Source organism: Aquarana catesbeiana, linkage group LG11, assembly GCF_042186555.1.
Source record: "Aquarana catesbeiana isolate 2022-GZ linkage group LG11, ASM4218655v1, whole genome shotgun sequence".
Taxonomy (NCBI): domain Eukaryota; kingdom Metazoa; phylum Chordata; class Amphibia; order Anura; family Ranidae; genus Aquarana; species Aquarana catesbeiana.
In genome coordinates this window covers 226,422,405-226,439,906 of record NC_133334.1, presented here as the reverse complement: position 1 = coordinate 226,439,906, position 17,502 = coordinate 226,422,405, and the positions used below count along the sequence as shown (strand labels likewise).

Genomic DNA, 17,502 nt, shown 5'->3' with positions numbered 1-17,502 from the left:
TAGGTTTACTCTGCATAGAATTGAACTTACACTACTTTTAGTGGCCTTTTACTAGTTCATTAGGCCCAGACTTTAAAATGGAAGAGTCATACTGTAGAGCCTACCTAAATACTTGCAACCCATGTGGCACTACACTGCCAGTGCCCTCTTCTCCTGTTGCTCTGACTCAGGACTGCCTCATATGTCAGGTGTATGTATATGAAGAAGCCCGATCATGAGCTACCTCCAATCTGTGCACCACCGCCCAAAAACACAAGAAGGAGAAAAAAATATTAGAAATACTTGTTTACTCACACAAAAACAATACAGAACAGGAATTATGCATTTCCAGTTAATGACTGCTGTTGATGACAAACCATGTAAAGTGCAAAAAACACAGGCACTATGGCTCAACATGACCATATATTGTTGGAGAGAAATAAATAGGCATCACTTGTGTCTGGGGAACACTCATCTTGTTATTTTTTTAATAGATTACAGGGGCTGGTCTGTACGGTGCATATATAACTAAAGTTATGGCATGAGCATTGATGCAGATTGTTTAAAATGGAAGCTGGTCAGTAAAGGGTTTGGCTACTCTGTAGATCTCCAAGTCGCTATACAAGGAAAGCCACACCTCTCAAAGATCTTATTTTGGAGAAAAATGCACCAGCGCTCCTCAGCTCTGGGCTGGTGGGGTGTATATGCCACATGGAATTATAACTTTTTTGTATGTCAGGGTACATGGGGTGCAGCTTTAGTTGTATGATAACTTGAAGATGTAGAACTGGGCGAGCCCCAGAACTGGTCTGCACCCATGGCAGGTGTATATTACTTGGTGGGGTTGAGTGGTGCTGCCAAGCTGAAACACACTGTGCAAATAACACATCATTTGCAGATAACCATAATGAATATGGGGTGCACAAGACACCCAAGGAAAATAGATATTTACTTGGAGATTGTTGTGATTGAATATGTATGCAGTCACCAGGAACATAACAGGCTTGTTCTTAGATCTCCTCCTTTGTCTTCTTCTTGCCACACCTACAGCAAAAACTGAATGCCAACATCTAACTACCCAGATATCGTGGGAGACACAGTTATATCTATTTTTGTTTGAGGACTTAAAGAGACACTGGGGTTTGATTTACTAAAACTGGGAGGGTGCAAAATCTGTTAAAGCTCTGCATAGAAACCAGCTTCCAAGTTTTGTTTTGTCAAAGCTTAATTGAACAAGCTGAAGTTAGAAGCTGACTGGTTACCATGCACAGTTGCACCAGATTTTGCACGCTCCAGTTTTAGTAAATCAAACCCAGTGTCACCTTGCCCATGTTGGGCAAAACGTTAGTGTATTTGTAAAGAACTCTCCTTTCCGACCCACTTATATTCACCTTGCCAATGCTCACTCAATGCTCCTATCTCCATCACAGAAGGTGACAGTGTCTGGTGCTTCAGGGTATGGTGAACATGTGACCTCCTCCAAAATGACAGCGTTCAGGTGTAGCAGCCAATCCATCGGCTTGAGCACTGTCATATGACAGAGGAAGTCGTGCAACTGATGTTAAGGCACATTGGCTAGGGTTTAGGGGCAAATAAACAAATAGTGTAGAATATGTTGTGCAAAATGCCTCATTAGTTCATGTCCCACTTGTCACGGGTTTTGAAACAAAAAATAAACCACCCCTCAAACACTTCCAGTAGGTAATGTACAGGACAATGCAAAAGTGACCTCCTACCACTGACTGACATGTCCTAGTAAGAACATGCTATCCAGTGCCACATTCAACTGGTGGATGTGCCAATATAGTAGCCTCTATGGGGTGGTTGTTAAACAGCGGTGCCCTGGAGTTCTAAAGCAAAGTACTATAAAATAACACATCCTCCCCAGTGTACACTCTTACTGTAGCCATATAAAAATAACAAATAATACATTCAGAATACTAGTAACAACTATAAAACATACAGTGTAGTAACATATACACAATCAACTTGATTTGTAATACAGACAAAAAAAAAAAACACAGCCTAAAACTCAAGTTTTAAAGTCACTAGTGCTGGTAGAAAGAACAAATGGTCCAATGTGGTTCAGTAATAAAGCTGCTTTCTGTCGTCAGTGCTGAAGAAGACCTCTTCCTACTGATGTGCACATCCAGCCAGGTATCCATTGGAATGCAAGAAGCTGTAGAAAAATATACAATCACACAGACAATTTTCAGCTTTTTTTCCCTTTACTTTACACCAAAGCACTGTAAAATACTAAATGCGATTATGTTATGCTTGCTAACTTATTGGTATTCTTTAAACGGAATGAATACAGAAGTGCATGTCAGTGCAGTGGTGGAGAATGTGGTAGTGCAAGTTGGTGCACTAGTGTGCTTTGGTGTCATGGCAGCAAGTGAAGGGTGCATCAGCACAGTGGCGACAGGCAGGGTCATGCTGTGTTGGTCATGCAGTGAAGTGGTGGTGAATAAGCAAGTTGGGCAGGGGCACGGTTGCAGTGCAGTGACCAGTGGATGGGGCTGTGGTGGCAGTACAGAGGCCAGTGAGTGGGGTCATGTGCACTGGTTCAGTAGCAGCAGGGGGAGTTGTGTGCATCGGTTCAGTGGATGTGGTGGGGGTCATGCACATTAGAGCAGTGATGGCAGCTCGGGTCATGGATGTTGGGGCAGTGGTGGCATGTATTATGAGTACCACTTCCGGTTTTTGTTTCCTGCATCCAGATAAAAATCAATTTTGTCCTGCAGCGGGATCAGTCCACACTTACAAGGTGTTATTCTGCCTAATTTCTATTATGTTAAGGCTTGAGAGCTCCGGTTACTGCTGATTCTGGTGCGAGGGGGAAGGCATGTCACCCCAGAGACAGCAGTTTTGAGCCAATCACTATCCTAGCATACTGCCTGTGGGTACAAGTACTGCTGACAGAACTATACGCCACCATGGCAACAGAAAAGTGTGAACACTTGTGGGTCTTAACTGTCATAGGGCAGCTGGGAGTCCCAAGACTTCTTGCCCCTCTGCTGAAAGCCCAGGAAGACGAAAGAGGGCAATATAAGCTTTCACTTCCTGGGACTTTCTTTTAGAAAAACTATAGTGTATTTAACAAAGAGCAAAACAGGCGCACCGGCATCATGCATTAACTCAGGTACCATTTATTAAAAGGACTACAAAAAAAAAATATATACACAAACCTCATTGAATCATAAGCTTATATAGAACTGATAGGAAACCAGCCTTAATACAATAACTAATGCATTTTGAGGGATATACCCTTTTCCTAAGAGCTCCTAGCTCTGAGGATGAGGGTACATTCCTCAAAACGAGTTAGCTCGTGTTTCTACTGTGGGGTGTTGCAAAGGTTCACCTAGCAATACTGTTCAAGTTTTGTACTGAGGCTGGTTTCCTAGCGATTGTATATGAGCCTATGATTCAGCTTGCTTTGTGAGTGTATTTATTTGTGTATTCCTTTTAATAAATGGCACCTGAGGCAATGCACAAGGCTGGTGCATCCTTTTTGCGCTTTGTTGTCTAGTTTTCAGGACCCCCCCAATCTGAAGAGGGCAGCAAGGACCTGGTTTCCTGTTGTATAACGCCAGCAAGAGTGACGGCTTTTTGACGGTTATGCAAATCTGCCACCGGCCCTTTACATGTTGGCTTTTTACTGTTAACTATGGTATATCAACATAAACATCTTTGGCATGCAATTGTTATACACTACCTGCAAGGAGTGGGCCCAGTATCCAGTGGTCCTGGAAGAGATCCCTAGTGTTCTTACAGCATGTCGTGCATAAACATCAGATGATGGGACAAAAGCCGGCAGATAATGCAAAGTCCCAGCAGAAGGCTCATGTTTGTCTCCCACACACAGAGGAGTTAACAACTGTACAAATATTCCACTGGACCGAAGCTCACATTGCAGCTGTCTGCTGAATTTGTCCAAATAAGCCTGAATAAATTTGAAAATGGAAAAATATAAATTGTAGGCAGTCAAAGATATTTGGGTCTTGATTTTGTACATGGAAAAGAAGTTACTGTTTATATAAAACTGTACAAATGGGCAAAAATGTTCCTCTCCAGATGTGCAAAGCTGCTGGAGACATCCCGAAAATGACTTGCAGCTGTAATTGAGGCGAAAGGTGGTTCTACAAAGTATTGACTCAGGGGGGCTGAATACTAATGCACACCACACTTTTCACATATTTGTTTCTAAAAAATTTGAAAAATCATTTAGCATTTTTCTACCACTTCACAATTATGTGCCACTTTGTGTTGGTCTATCACATAAAATCCCAATAAAATACATTTACGTTTTTTGTTGTAACATGACAAAATGTCAAAAATGTAAAGGGGTATGAATACTTTTTCAAGGCACTGTATATATTATTCAGTGAAACAAGGATAGAAAAAATGCTGCGCTAACCAAAAACAGAACAAACCCAAAATGTGACAAAAGCAGCAAGCACACAAACAAACCAAGTCAGTACAGAATATAAATAATTAAGTTCAGCGCTAAACATAAACATAAGTGAATATTAATGTAAATACACTTGTGGATAAGTGAAATATAATAACACCAAATATAAAACTCCCAATATGGTCTGTTAAATAAAAATTGAAATGGTCTATAATGAAATATGAAACAGCAAGGGACCAAAGTCCATGATATATGAGGTGAGTAGAAGTCTTCTCCAAGAGTGGGGTACCATGCACCCTGGCAGGTGGGTAGACACTCAAATGGAAAGGCGACCACAGATGTTAAAGCACATAAGTCTTCAAAAGGAAAAAGTTGGGTACCATTACCGGATCCGTAGGACGCACATGCCGTATAGCAGTATGTCAATAGAGCATTGGGGATGGTCTCCCGAGATGTCCAAATGAATGATGTCCTGTGAGTCCCAGTCACCAGTGAAGAGAAGCCGTCATAAGCAGGAGCTAAGCCACTGTAACGCACACCCTTTGGTCTCAGAGCGGGATGGTCAGAAGGGGACAATTCGGAGTAGAGCCATGGAGGAAGAAAAAGAAGCACTCCACATGGTGTAGGTCAAAAATTGGGTTTTATTGGATAAAATCCAAATGAGTTAAAAGTGATCACAAACAGATAAAAAACAGCAATGTGGGAAGCTGGCGTCTCCATTGCTCTATGCTTTATTGACGTACTGCTATACGGCATGTACGTCCTACGGATCCGGTAAGGGTACCCAACTTTTTCCTTTTGAAGACTTATGTGCTTTAACATCTGTGATCGCCTTTCCATTTGAGTGTCTACCCACCTGCCAGGGTGCATGGTACCCCACTCTTGGAGAAGACTTCTACTCACCTCATATATCATGGACTTTGGTCCCTTGCTGTTTCATATTTCATTATAGACAATTTCAATTTTTATTTAACAGACCATATTGGGAGTTTTATATTTGGTGTGTTATTATATTTCACTTATCCACAAGTGTATTTACGTTAATATTCAGTTATGTTTATGTTTAGCGCTGCACTTAATTATTTATATCTTATTCAGTGAATTCCTTGGCCTCCTTCCATTTACTCGGCACTAGAATATATATCAGGCTTCAGACAAATTTAAATCAATAGCAGTTATAACAAAAAAAGCGTGATACACAGACTGCAGTGGGGTGTTTGAAAAATGCAACATTTCTTTTTCTACCACCTGAGGTTTCTGGGACTGTCCTTACACTTCTTAATTATTATTATTTCTCATGTGCGTTTTATTTCACATAAAAGCTGTTCATGAACTTTTGTGACAGTAGCGCTGCTTTGTTAATAATTTAAGGCACTGTTTGAGTTATTTTATTATTAGTAACTGTTTTATAAGGCACTGTATATACCTAATTTTGATATTTTTTAAACCTTCATAGGCCTCATGCACACGAGACGCTGGTGCAAACTCTGCTGAACACACGTTTTTAAAAGCCTGTTTTGCCGCGTTTGCGGCAGAGAATGACATTTTGCGACCCAACTTTGGGGCCCATTTGGGGCCTACAACATATCCAAATTTGGGGTTCCTAGCACCAAGTGGCCCCGAGATACGGGGCCCCAAAGTCGGGTCGCAAAATGTCAAGCACTTCTGCAGCAGAGAATGACGTTTTCCAACCTGACTTTGGGGCACCATATCTTGGGGCCACTTGATGCTAGGATATGTTATAGTGTTTGTGCAACTGTGTTAGCATGCCAAACTTGGGGTTTCTAGCACCAAGTGGCCCCGAGATATGGGGCCCCAAAGTCGGGTCACAAAATGTCAAGCAATTTTCTGCAGCAGAGAATGAATTTTGTGACTCGACTTTGGGGCCCCATATCTCGGGGCCACTTGGTGCTAGCAACCCTAATTTGGATATGTTGTAGTGCTAGGTCCACTGTGTTTGGGGTTCCTAGCACCAAGTGGCCCTAGATATGGGGCCCCAAAGTCGGGTTGTAAAATGTTCCTTTAAAAACACTTATAAACCTCTGAAACGTGGAAAACTTTTGTGTCTGAACCCATTTTTTTGCTTCTGGAAAAACGAGGTTAAACGCAACTGCCTAAAAACGCCAAAAAACGAGACTGTGTACATGGACACATAGGATAACATTGAATGGGTTCAGGGGCAGTTGAAAAAAAGTGTCCAACTGCCTCTGAAGGTGAGTTTAACAGCGTCTCGTGTGCATGAGGCCTTAGTACTCCTCACTTTTGGTAGCTTTTGGACCTCTCCTTGATGCATGAAGGTGAAAAACCTTGAGCCTTTAAACCCCTTAAAAAATTACTTTAAATGTATTTACAGAGAAATGTGGTGTAATGTCTCTTAGCAGATTTTTATTCCTTTTTTTTTTTTAAATAAAGTACATACAGCATATACTTTCACAAATCAAAATTGTGTAACCTGCTGTGATAACTATTTGGAGTATTTTAAAGTTTAATTTATTAGACTCTTAAAATAGTATGTAGGATATTTTTAAAGTAATATGGTAATGTCTTAAAGTAATATTAAAAGGCTTTTTTCTTTTTAAATAACAAAATGTCATACTTACCTGCTCTGTGCAGTGGTTTTGCACAGAGCAGCCCTGATCCTCCTCTTCTCGGGGCCCCCTGTTGGCGCTCCTGACCCCTCCCTCCTGCCAGGGGGCACCCGAGAAGGCTCGCTCCTGAGCCACTGCTCTGCATGTCCATTCAGAAACAGAGCCGTGGCTTGGCCTCGCCCCCTTCTTGGCTGCGATTGACAGCAGTGGCAGCCAAATGGTTGCCGCTGCTGTCTCAGCCAATGAGGAGGGAGAGTTCCAGAAGAGCCGAGGCTCTCATGCACATTACTGGATTGTGATGGGGCTCAGGTAAGTATTAGAGGGGCTGGGGGGCTGCTGTGCAGAGATGTCCTTGAGCCTTTAGAAGTTGTTCACTTTGTATATCTATAAAAGAAGTTTAAAGGTGAACTCCTGGCAGGTATAAAGTGCTTAATTTATTGCAGCACTGTATTCATTATTTGTACATTTTTTTATAAAGAAAATTGAGGACTGTCTGTGATACTTTTTTTATTATTTACACTAACATACAATTTTTCAGGACAAGCTTTCGGAGTATGTCCCCTTCTTCAAGGTTAAGGCAGTACTGATTCACAAATTTTTAAGCAGAAAAAAAAAAAAACACATCTCTGAGGGAAAGGAGATAGAAAAAAAAGAGAAAAACAAACACATACAAATCAATGGTAATAAAGATAGCAGCAGAGTTAGTGAGATAAGACAGAGGGAGAGCTATAGAATGGAGGGGGGGGGGGGATGATAGTCACAGAGGGGTCGTAAAACTTTAGTATAATGGGTAAGGAAACCAATATCTAAATTTGTTATTTTTTGTGTCAAAAAGAATTATCATTCTTAGTTCAAACGTTTTCCTTTCCTGGATAGTTCTGAAATTCCCTTTAAGAACTAAAACATCGAGGACTTCTATAGTGTGGTCCGGTTGTGAGAAGTGATGTCCCACAGGTGTGCAGAAACTTGTCCTGAAAAATTGTATGTTATTGCAAATAAAAAAAGTATCACGGACAGTACTCAATTTTCTCTGTCACAATTGCACTAATACGGCTACAATCACATCAAGTACATTTTTTTATGCAACAATTGTAGGTAACTGAATTTGGATTTCAATTCAGCTTCCTGCAGGACACTGTACAGCAAAGCTCAAAATTGGGAAAGGGAGAAGCAGCAGAAGGAGCTAGTCAGTTGTACCACAGCGCTCATGTGCTAGCAAGAAGCATGCTGATAGGAGGAGACAGCTGTGTGTCAGAGATGAGCTCACCAGTATTTTCCTTCTCTTTTTACTGTCAGGTCACTGGCTATGACAATGACAAGACCTGCAAGTACATAAGTACAGGAGAGAAAATTTGAGTCTTCAACCCTGCCAGACAGGGCCGTGCTGTGTTAATTGCAGGACTGGATGGGCACAAACACAAATCCATCGGCAGGTAAAACAGCCACCTTATATGTTTTTCTTCTGTGTATTTAAAGCTTTACCTCTTCTTCCTCTTTATGTCCGCCCACACTTACCTGTCCATACAAACAGTGAGATTACTGCTTCCAATCACCACACAGACTCTGATCGGATCAAAATTACCAAATGAGAAAAAAAATTGCAGATATTTTTTGAGTTCACTAGATTTAAAAGCTTGTGTACATAGGATCCCAGGTTGGGATCTAATTAAGCACTGCTACCATTAATAACATCAGAAAAAAATTGCAATGCTCAGAGTATATGGCTCAGTTCTTCTCCGATTCTTACTATACTCCAGTAAGCTGAGTAACAGCTGGAGCCCAATACTGTAGTAATGGATAGGACACTTTGCAGGATAGATGTTCTACAAGGATTCAGGAAGCTAAATTTGTATACAGCTATGAGCCGAAAATATATAGAGCAAAACGAACACTGCTGCTGCGAGGGATCTGCTTCCATAATCCCCTCTTCACAGCAGTCACTTTCAGATCCCATACTTTTGCCTGGTCAAAACGCATGCAATGAAATCCAAAAATTGGATCATGCTCCTCACTGCTATACCAGAGTTTTTATGTACAAACAACTACCAAAAAAAGAGTGATTTGGTATTATTGTATGTTCTGCAAAAATAAATATATTTGTGCAGATTTGTGGTGCATCTACTAAGAACATGTGAAATGTATGTGCTGGACTAGAGGTGCAAAAAGCTCCTCACGTTTATACAAAGGCCCAGCCAGTTTCTCTTAAGGTGTCACAGTAGCTGTAAATAGCTACCCTACCACAGCATATATCGTCAGGAAGTAGGAAAGGCAATTTGTTCAATCCAAAGAATTAATCAAACTTCCTGTGCCATTATAAAAAGGTGGAAAAAAAAATGTCAGGAGTGGCGGGTGCCACATTAACCACTTCAGCCCCGGAAGGATTTACCCCCTTCCTGACCAGAGCACTTTTTACAATTTGGCACTGCGACGCTTTAACTGCTAATTGCGCGGTCATGCAATGCTGTAACCAAACGAAATTTGCGTCCTTTTCTTCCCACAAATAGAGCTTTCTTTTGATGGTATTTGATCACCTCTGCCGTTTTTATTTTTTGCGCTATACACGGAAAAAGACCGAAAATTTTGAAAAAAAATGATATTTTCTACTTTTTGTTCTAAAAAAAATCCAATAAACTCAATTTTAGTCATACATTTAGGCCAAAATGTATTTGGCCACAAGTCTTTGGTACAAAAAATGTCAATAAGTGTATATTTATTGGTTTGCGCAAAAGTTATAGCGCCTACAAACTAGGGTACATTTTCTGGAATTTACACAGCCTTTAATTTATGACTGCCTATGTCGTTTCTTGAGGTGCTAAAATGGCAGGGCAGTACAAAACCCCCACAAATGACCCCATTTTGGAAAGTAGACACCCCAAGGAAATTGCTGAGAGGCATTTTGAGCCCATTGAATATTCATTTTTTTTGTCCCAAGTGATTGAATAATGACAAAAAAAAAATTACAAAAAGTTGTCACTAAATGATATATTGCTCACACAGGCCATGGGCATATGTGGAATTGCACCCCAAAATACATTTAGCTGCTTCTCCTGAGTATGGGGATACCACATGTGTGGGACTTTTTGGGAGCCTAGCCGCACACGGGGCCCCGAAAACCAATCACCACCTTCAGGATTTCTAAGGGCGTACATTTTTGATTTTACTCCTCACTACCTATCACAGTTTTGAAGGCCATAAAATGCCCAGATGGCACAAACCCCCCCAAATGACCCCATTTTGGAAAGTAGACACCCCAAGCTATTTGCTGAGAGGCATGTTGAGTCCATGGAATATTTTATATTTTGACACAAGTTGCGGGAAAGTGACAATTTATTTTTAATTTTTTTTTTTTTTTGCACAAAGTTGTCACTAAATGATATATTGCTCACACAGGTCATGGGCATATGTGGAATTGCACCCCAAAATACATTCTGCTGCTTCTCTTGAGTACGGGGATACCACATGTGTGGGACTTTTTAGGAGCCTAGCCACGTACGGGACCCCGAAAACCAATCACCGCCTTCAGGATTTCTAAGGGTGTACATTTTTGATTTCACTCTTCACTGCCTATCACAGTTTCGGAGGTCATGGAATGCCCAGGTGGCACAAACCCCCCCCAAATGACCCCATTTTGGAAAGTAGACACCCCAAGCTATTTGCTGAGAGGCATGGTGAGTATTTTGCAGCTCTCATTTGTTTTTGAAAATGAAGAAAGACAAAAAAAAAATTTTTTTTTTTCTTTTTTTAATTTTCAAAACTTTGTGACAAAAAGTGAGGTCTGCAAAATACTCACTATACCTCTCAGCAAATAGCTTGGGGTGTCTACTTTCCAAAATGGGGTCATTTGGGGGGGTTTCGTGCCACCTGGGCATTCCATGGCCTCCGAGACTGTGATAGGCAGTGAAGAGTGAAATCAAAAATTTACGCCCTTAGAAAGCCTGAAGGCGGTGCTTGGTTTTCGGGGTCCCGTACGCGGCTAGGCTCCCAAAAAGTCTCACACATGTGGTATCCCCGTACTCAGGAGAAGCAACAGAATGTATTTTGGGGTGTAATTTCACACATTCCCATGGCATGTTTGAGCAATATATCATTTAGTGACAACTTTGTGCAAAAAAAAAAAAATTTGTCTCTTTCCCGCAACTTGTGTCACAATATAAAATATTCCATGGACTCGACATGCCTCTCAGCAAATAGCTTGGGGTGTCTACTTTCCAAAATGGGGTCATTTGGGGGGGGTTTGAACTGTCCTGGCATTTTATGCACAACATTTAGAAGCTTATGTCACACATCACCCACTCTTCTAACCACTTGAAGACAAAGCCCTTTCTGACACTTTTTGATTACATGAAAAAATTATTTTTTTTTGCAAGAAAATTACTTTGAACCCCCACACATTATATATATTTTTAAAGCAAATGCCCTACAGATTAAAATGGTGGGTGTTTAATTTTTTTTTTTCACACAGTATTTGCGCAGCGATTTTTCAAACGCATTTTTTGGGGAAAAAACACACTTTTTTACATTTTAATGCACTAAAACACACTATATTGCCCAAATGTTTGATGAAATAAAAAAGATGATCTTAGGCCGAGTACATGGATACCAAACATGACATGCTTTACAATTGCGCACAAACGTGCAGTGGCACCAAAATAAATACATTTTTAAAAGCCTTTAAAAGCCTTTACAGGTTACCACTTTAGATTTACAGAGGAGGTCTACTGCTAAAATTACTGCCCTCGATCTGACCGTCGCGGTGATACCTCACATGCATGGTGCAATTGCTGTTTACATTTGACGCCAGACCGACGCTTGCGTTCGCCTTAGCGCGAGAGCAGGGGGGACAGGGGTGCTTTTTTTTTTTTTTTTTTTTTTTTCTTTATTATTTTTTTGCTTTTTTATCTTATTTTAAAACTGTTCCTTTCATTTTTTTTTTTTTTTTAATCATTTTTATTGTTATCTCAGGGAATGTAAATATCCCCTATGATAGCAATAGGTAGTGATAGGTACTCTTTTTTGAAAAAATTGGGGTCTATTAGACCCTAGATTTCTCCTCTGCCCTCAAAGCATCTGACCACACCAAGATCGGTGTGATAAAATGCTTCCCCAATTTCCCAATGGCGCTGTTTACATCCGGCGAAATCTAAGTCATAAAATGCTCGTAGCTTCCGGTTTCTTAGGCCATAGAGATGTTTGGAGCCACTCTGGTCTCTGATCAGCTCTATGGTCAGCTGGCTGAATCACCGGCTGCATTCTCAGGTTCCCTGTTGAGACAGGAGAGCCAGAGAAAAACACGGAAGACGGTGGGGGGGGGGCATTCTCTCCCACTGCTTGTAAAAGCAGTCTAGAGGCTAATTAGCCGCTAGGATTGCTTTTACATGAAAGCCGACCGCTGGCTGAAAAGAATGATACCAAGATGATACCTAAACCTGCAAGCATCATTCTGGTATAACCATTCAAAGTCGTGAATGCTGTACCTGAAGACAAAAAAATGGTTAACAATAAAGCACAGTAAACGGTAAAGTATAAAAAATTGCATACCTGAAAAGCAAACATGATAAAACATAATAACAATAAAACATTGCAGAATAGAATACAGTAAAAAAGAGCAGAAGAATAGAGAGAGAGAGAATAGAGAGAGAACAATAAAACGACAACTATTATTTTTTATTTTATATTTTTGTTTGTGTTTTTTTTTTTTTTTTTACACTTTTTTTGTAACTGTAACTTTTATAACTGTAACCGGTTCCAGGTTCGGGTCTCTCAAAATGCGATGGCATCTTGGGAGACCCTGTGAAAGTGTGCCTAGTCTGTGCAATGCTGTACCCTACGCTAATACTCAACTAGTGAATGGTAGCGTTCAAAACATTCACCAATACAAAGACCAGGATTGTCAGGACAGGAGGGACAATAATAGCGGGTGTCACGCCTATATCCGCGTTTGCTGCAGACACAACATCTTTTTTGGGGGGGTTCGTTGGGTAGGGGTACTCGGGAGGACATAAAAATGCCTCTCGTGCAGCCGACTGCATTTGGTTGGGGATGTGAATGGGGGAAGTACGGGCGCTGCAGAAGTGGTGGGTTCCCAATTAGGATTGGCGAATGCAGCAGGAAGGGCATTATGGGCACGTCGGGCCTGTGTTTGTCTTCTTGGTGGCAGCGGGACACTATTTGTGCTTGCCACCTCACCAGCTTGAACTGCACTTATGGGACTCGCCACGTCACCAAGTGTTACTGCAGTGCTGGTTTGACTACGACCGGGGTGTACTAGGCCGCTGGTGCTTGCCAGTTCACCAAAACGCTACCAAAAAAACTGTTAGCGATCGCAGGGATCAGGCCTGACTCTGCGAACGCTGCAGTTATGCGTTTAGTGTTTTGTAAGTGACAGTGATCGATCGATACTGCACTTGGGTGGGCTGGGCTGGGCCGGGCGGAGGGGCAAAACGCAGGTGCTAGCAGGTATCTGGGCTGATCCCACTAACACTGCGTTTTTGGGAACCCTAAACTGCTGGGGACGCCAGTATAGATCTGATCGGATCAGATCAGATATTGATCAGTTCAGATACTATACCACTAAGGAAGGTGTACGGTGCGTGCGTGGGTGTTAGCGCTACTGGCACTAACCTGACGCTGCCTGGGGCTGGTGCTTGCCAGTTCACCAAAACGCTACCAAAAAAACTGTTAGCGATTGCAGGGATCAGGCCTGACTCTGCGAACGCTGCAGTTATGCGTTTAGTGTTTTGTAAGTGACAGTGATCGATCGATACTGCACTTGGGTGGGCTGGGCTGGGCCGGGCGGAGGGGCAAAACGCAGGTGCTAGCAGGTATCTGGGCTGATCCCGCTAACACTGCGTTTTTGGGAATCCTAAACTGCTGGGGACGCTAGTATAGATCTGATCGGATCAGATATTGATGCGTTCAGATACTATACCACTAAGGGAGGTGTACGGTGCGTGGGTGTTAGCGCTACTGGCACTAACCTGACGCTGCCTGGGGCTGGTGCTTGCCATTTCACCAAAACGCTACCAAAAAAACTGTTAGCGATTGCAGGGATCAGGGCTGACTCTGCGAAGGCTGCAGTTATGCGTTTAGTGTTTTGTAAGTGACAGTGATCGATCGATACTGCACTTGGGTGGGCTGAGCCGAGCCGGGCGGAGGGGCAAAATGCAGGTGCTAGCAGGTATCTGGGCTGATCCCGCTAACACTGCGTTTTTGGGAACCCTAAACTGCTGGGGACGCTAGTATAGATCTGATCGGATCAGATATTGATCTGTACAGATACTATACCACTAAGGGAGGCGTATGCTGCGTGCGTGGGTGTTAGCGGTACTGGCGCTAATCTGACGCTGCCTGGGGCGACGCATATCACCGCCAGGCGATCAGGGGGCTAAATCTTTATTCGGTAATAAACGGCGGGTGCCCTGACACTATAAAAAATAAACAAACTAACCAGCGTCACCCGTAACGGTTATACAGTGATCAGTGGTGAAAGGGTTAACTAGGGGGCAATCAAGGGGTTAAAACATTTATTCGGTAGTATATGGGGGTCCCTGTCGCTATAAAACGCTGACGGCGAACCTAAATATTTACCTCACTAACTAGCGTCACCAGCGACACTAATACAGCGATCAGAAAAATGATCGCTTAACGACACTGGTGACAGGGGGTGATCAAGGGGTTAAAACTTTATTAGGGGGGGTTAGGGGGGTATCCTAGACCTAATGGGGGCCTAACACTCACTGCCCTAACACTGTAACTGTCACAAACTGACACCAATACAGTAATCAGAAAAAAAAAAAAAAAAAAAACAGCTTGGTGTCAGTTTGTGACAGGGGGGGGGTGATTGGGGGGGGATCGGGGGGGGGGATCGGGGTGTTTTGTGTGCCTGGCATGTTCTACTGTGTGTGTAGTGTGTTGGTGCACTCACATTGCAGTCTTCTCTCCTCGGCCCGGAACGGAAAATGCCGAGCCGAGGAGAGATGACATCATTTCCTCTGCCTCTGTGTACAATACAGAGGCAGGGAAATGATCCCATTGGCTGGGAGCGATCGCGAGGGGGGGGCCACGAATGGATGGCCTCCCCCTCACCACCGATCGCCGTGGGAGATTTGCCGACCGCCGCAGGCACCGGGGGGGGTCCGATCGGACCCCCCACCCGCGGGCAGGCAAGGACGTACCTGTACGTCCTTTTGCCTGCCCGTGCCATTCTGCCGACGTATATAGTCGTGCGGCGGTCGGCAAGTGGTTAACTAAGCAGATCAACCTTTTTAAGGACTATCTGCACCAGAGTGAAATAGAAATTAGCCCCTATTTAACAGTGGGGAACATGGCGGTTTTACATATAGAAAATTTACAGATTCCTGCTAGGTCTGACCTGTCATGAGGGATGTGAACCATCAGTAGACAGACAGCTTACATCTCTCTCTCTGCTTGTGCAGGGATTACACTTCACAAGCAGAACCTGCAGAGTTAACAACCCTCCTCCTTTCTTATGCATCGAGCTGAGCAGGGGGCAGGGACAGCCAGAGAGATCGGCGCATGCAGGCTGCAGCTCCAGCTCTCCATTCTTTGTGCTGCCTGTCACAGACATGGCAGAACAGAGAACTGATCGCTTTTAATTAAAGTGTTTGTTAATCCATATAACACAAACACTGCCAGACCCTCTATTAGAGCCTGGCATAGCACACTGCATATTAGTCTTATATAAAAAAACAAGCATTTTAAATACCTATTTAGAACGATTTTCAGGCCGGTCACATGACTCACGGCTGCTGTATACATCCGATATATGGCTTCTGCAGGTGAGGCTGAGATCTCCCTCTGACGTCAGCCAGGGAGATCACATGGCCGCACAGCCTCTCCTGCAGCAGCCCTGGAAACCGGCCGAGAGCCACATGACCGGCCTGAAGATCGCGCTAAATCAGTATTTACAACGCTCTTTTTTTTATAAAAGACTAATGCCGGGTGCTATGCCAGGCTATAAGAAGGGCTGGCAGGGACCATTTAGAATTTATTTTACTAATAGCGGCGGGGGGCAGAGACGGAGACATACAGAGACGACAGGCAGAGAGGAGGAGGTGAGGGGGAGAGAGGAGAGCAGAGAGGACAGCTGCGTATAACAGAGGGACGCACTCTGACTACCGTGGTCAGCTCTCAGCAGTCTGATTTTTGTGGTCAGTACAGTGAAGGGATACAGGAAGTGGCAGGTCCAGGCAGGTTTTTTTTTTACAATTTAGAGAGGGCCAGATTACATAGCACAAGCACTGTGCTGTTTAATCTGCTTTAAGGGACCAGGAAATCTATTTTTTGGGGGGGGTAACAAACACTTTACAAAGGGGCTTGTGTTAAGAGCAGCTACTGCTCCCTTTTTTAGATTTAGACGGGTTGTACAAGCTAAAGGAGACATAGATCGTGGATAATTATGGACACCAAAAATGGCACAATGTTCCAAAAACATTTGGCTTACATACTGTCACTAGTCAACCTAGGTTGGAACACATTATATAATCCAGGGTTTCTCCATGAAATTCTAAGGCTCCTCCAGAAGTTGCTATGTGTATGATTCTTTGAGCAATGAGCAATTTCTGCCTCTCAGATAATTTAGCTTTCTGTAAGGGGGTAATTCTTCCCAATGACAACAAGTGTAATGAACATTCTTCCCACTGACCATCACACTCATGTATCATGAATTGTAGCTATAGTAATTTTTAGCAGGGTTTCCTGAGCCCGGAATGTTATTTCAAGGGTTCCTCTAGGTTGAAAAGCTGGTATAATCAATGAATGAGAAAAAAACACCCTTCTGCAGCAAGATATTAACAAGAGGTCCCTGCTTTCAGCACACTGTACAATGTAAGTAAAAAAAAAAAACAAAACTAGGCCCCTTGCTTATTTTACTTTGGATACTTTACCTTGGATGCAGCTATCTGAGTAATAGCGCTGTGTCGGTATGCAGTTCCAGGGGACACATTGACAATGGCTCCTCTCTTCCTCTGTGCCATGCCTGGGACCACTATACGCACCATCATGACAGCTGCAGCAACATTGACATTGATGATCTCCCATACTTTATCCTCTGGAATCTCCAGAATACATTGTGGATATTCATACGGCACCCTGGCATTGTTAACCAAAATACCCACATCCAGATCTCTCAGACTCTGCGCGATAGAAGCATATGCTTCACGTCCCTTGCTGAAATCTGCATAAATTATACTGGTGTTGACTCCATAAGTCCCAGCTATGGCCTCTGAGACATTGTGCAGTTCTTCTCTATTACTGCAGATCAGGATAATATTCAGCCCGCGACTTGCCAGCTCTTCTGCATATGCCTTTCCAATGATATCAGTGGCTCCTGTACAGAAATATACATCATCTTTTTTTTCTCAATGAAACAAAGTATAACACTAAGCAACCAATTGCACATTTCATTTAGCAGCCTGAAATTAACTGATACACAAACTTTTGTGTCCTTATGTATGGACTGAATCTATACTGAATCTAAACTGCAGAAAAGCAGTCTGTATAGGA

The 17,502-nt window shown here is 42.8% G+C and overlaps 1 protein-coding gene across 2 annotated transcripts in view; it reads right to left on the bottom strand.

Moving 5' to 3' along the window:
- Positions 1-270: 270 nt before the first annotated feature.
- The window catches only part of LOC141112528 (inactive hydroxysteroid dehydrogenase-like protein 1), a 465,623-nt gene continuing 448,391 nt past the window's right edge, over positions 271-17,502 (bottom strand). For both annotated transcript variants that reach the window (XM_073605442.1, XM_073605441.1), the window contains exons 3-5: positions 16,884-17,326; positions 3,695-3,922; positions 271-2,158 (exon numbers count right to left, since the gene is read on the bottom strand). In XM_073605442.1, coding sequence (XP_073461543.1) covers positions 2,090-2,158; positions 3,695-3,922; positions 16,884-17,326 — 740 coding nt within the window. In that variant the 3' untranslated portion in view covers positions 271-2,089. The remainder of the gene's footprint in view (positions 2,159-3,694; positions 3,923-16,883; positions 17,327-17,502) is intronic.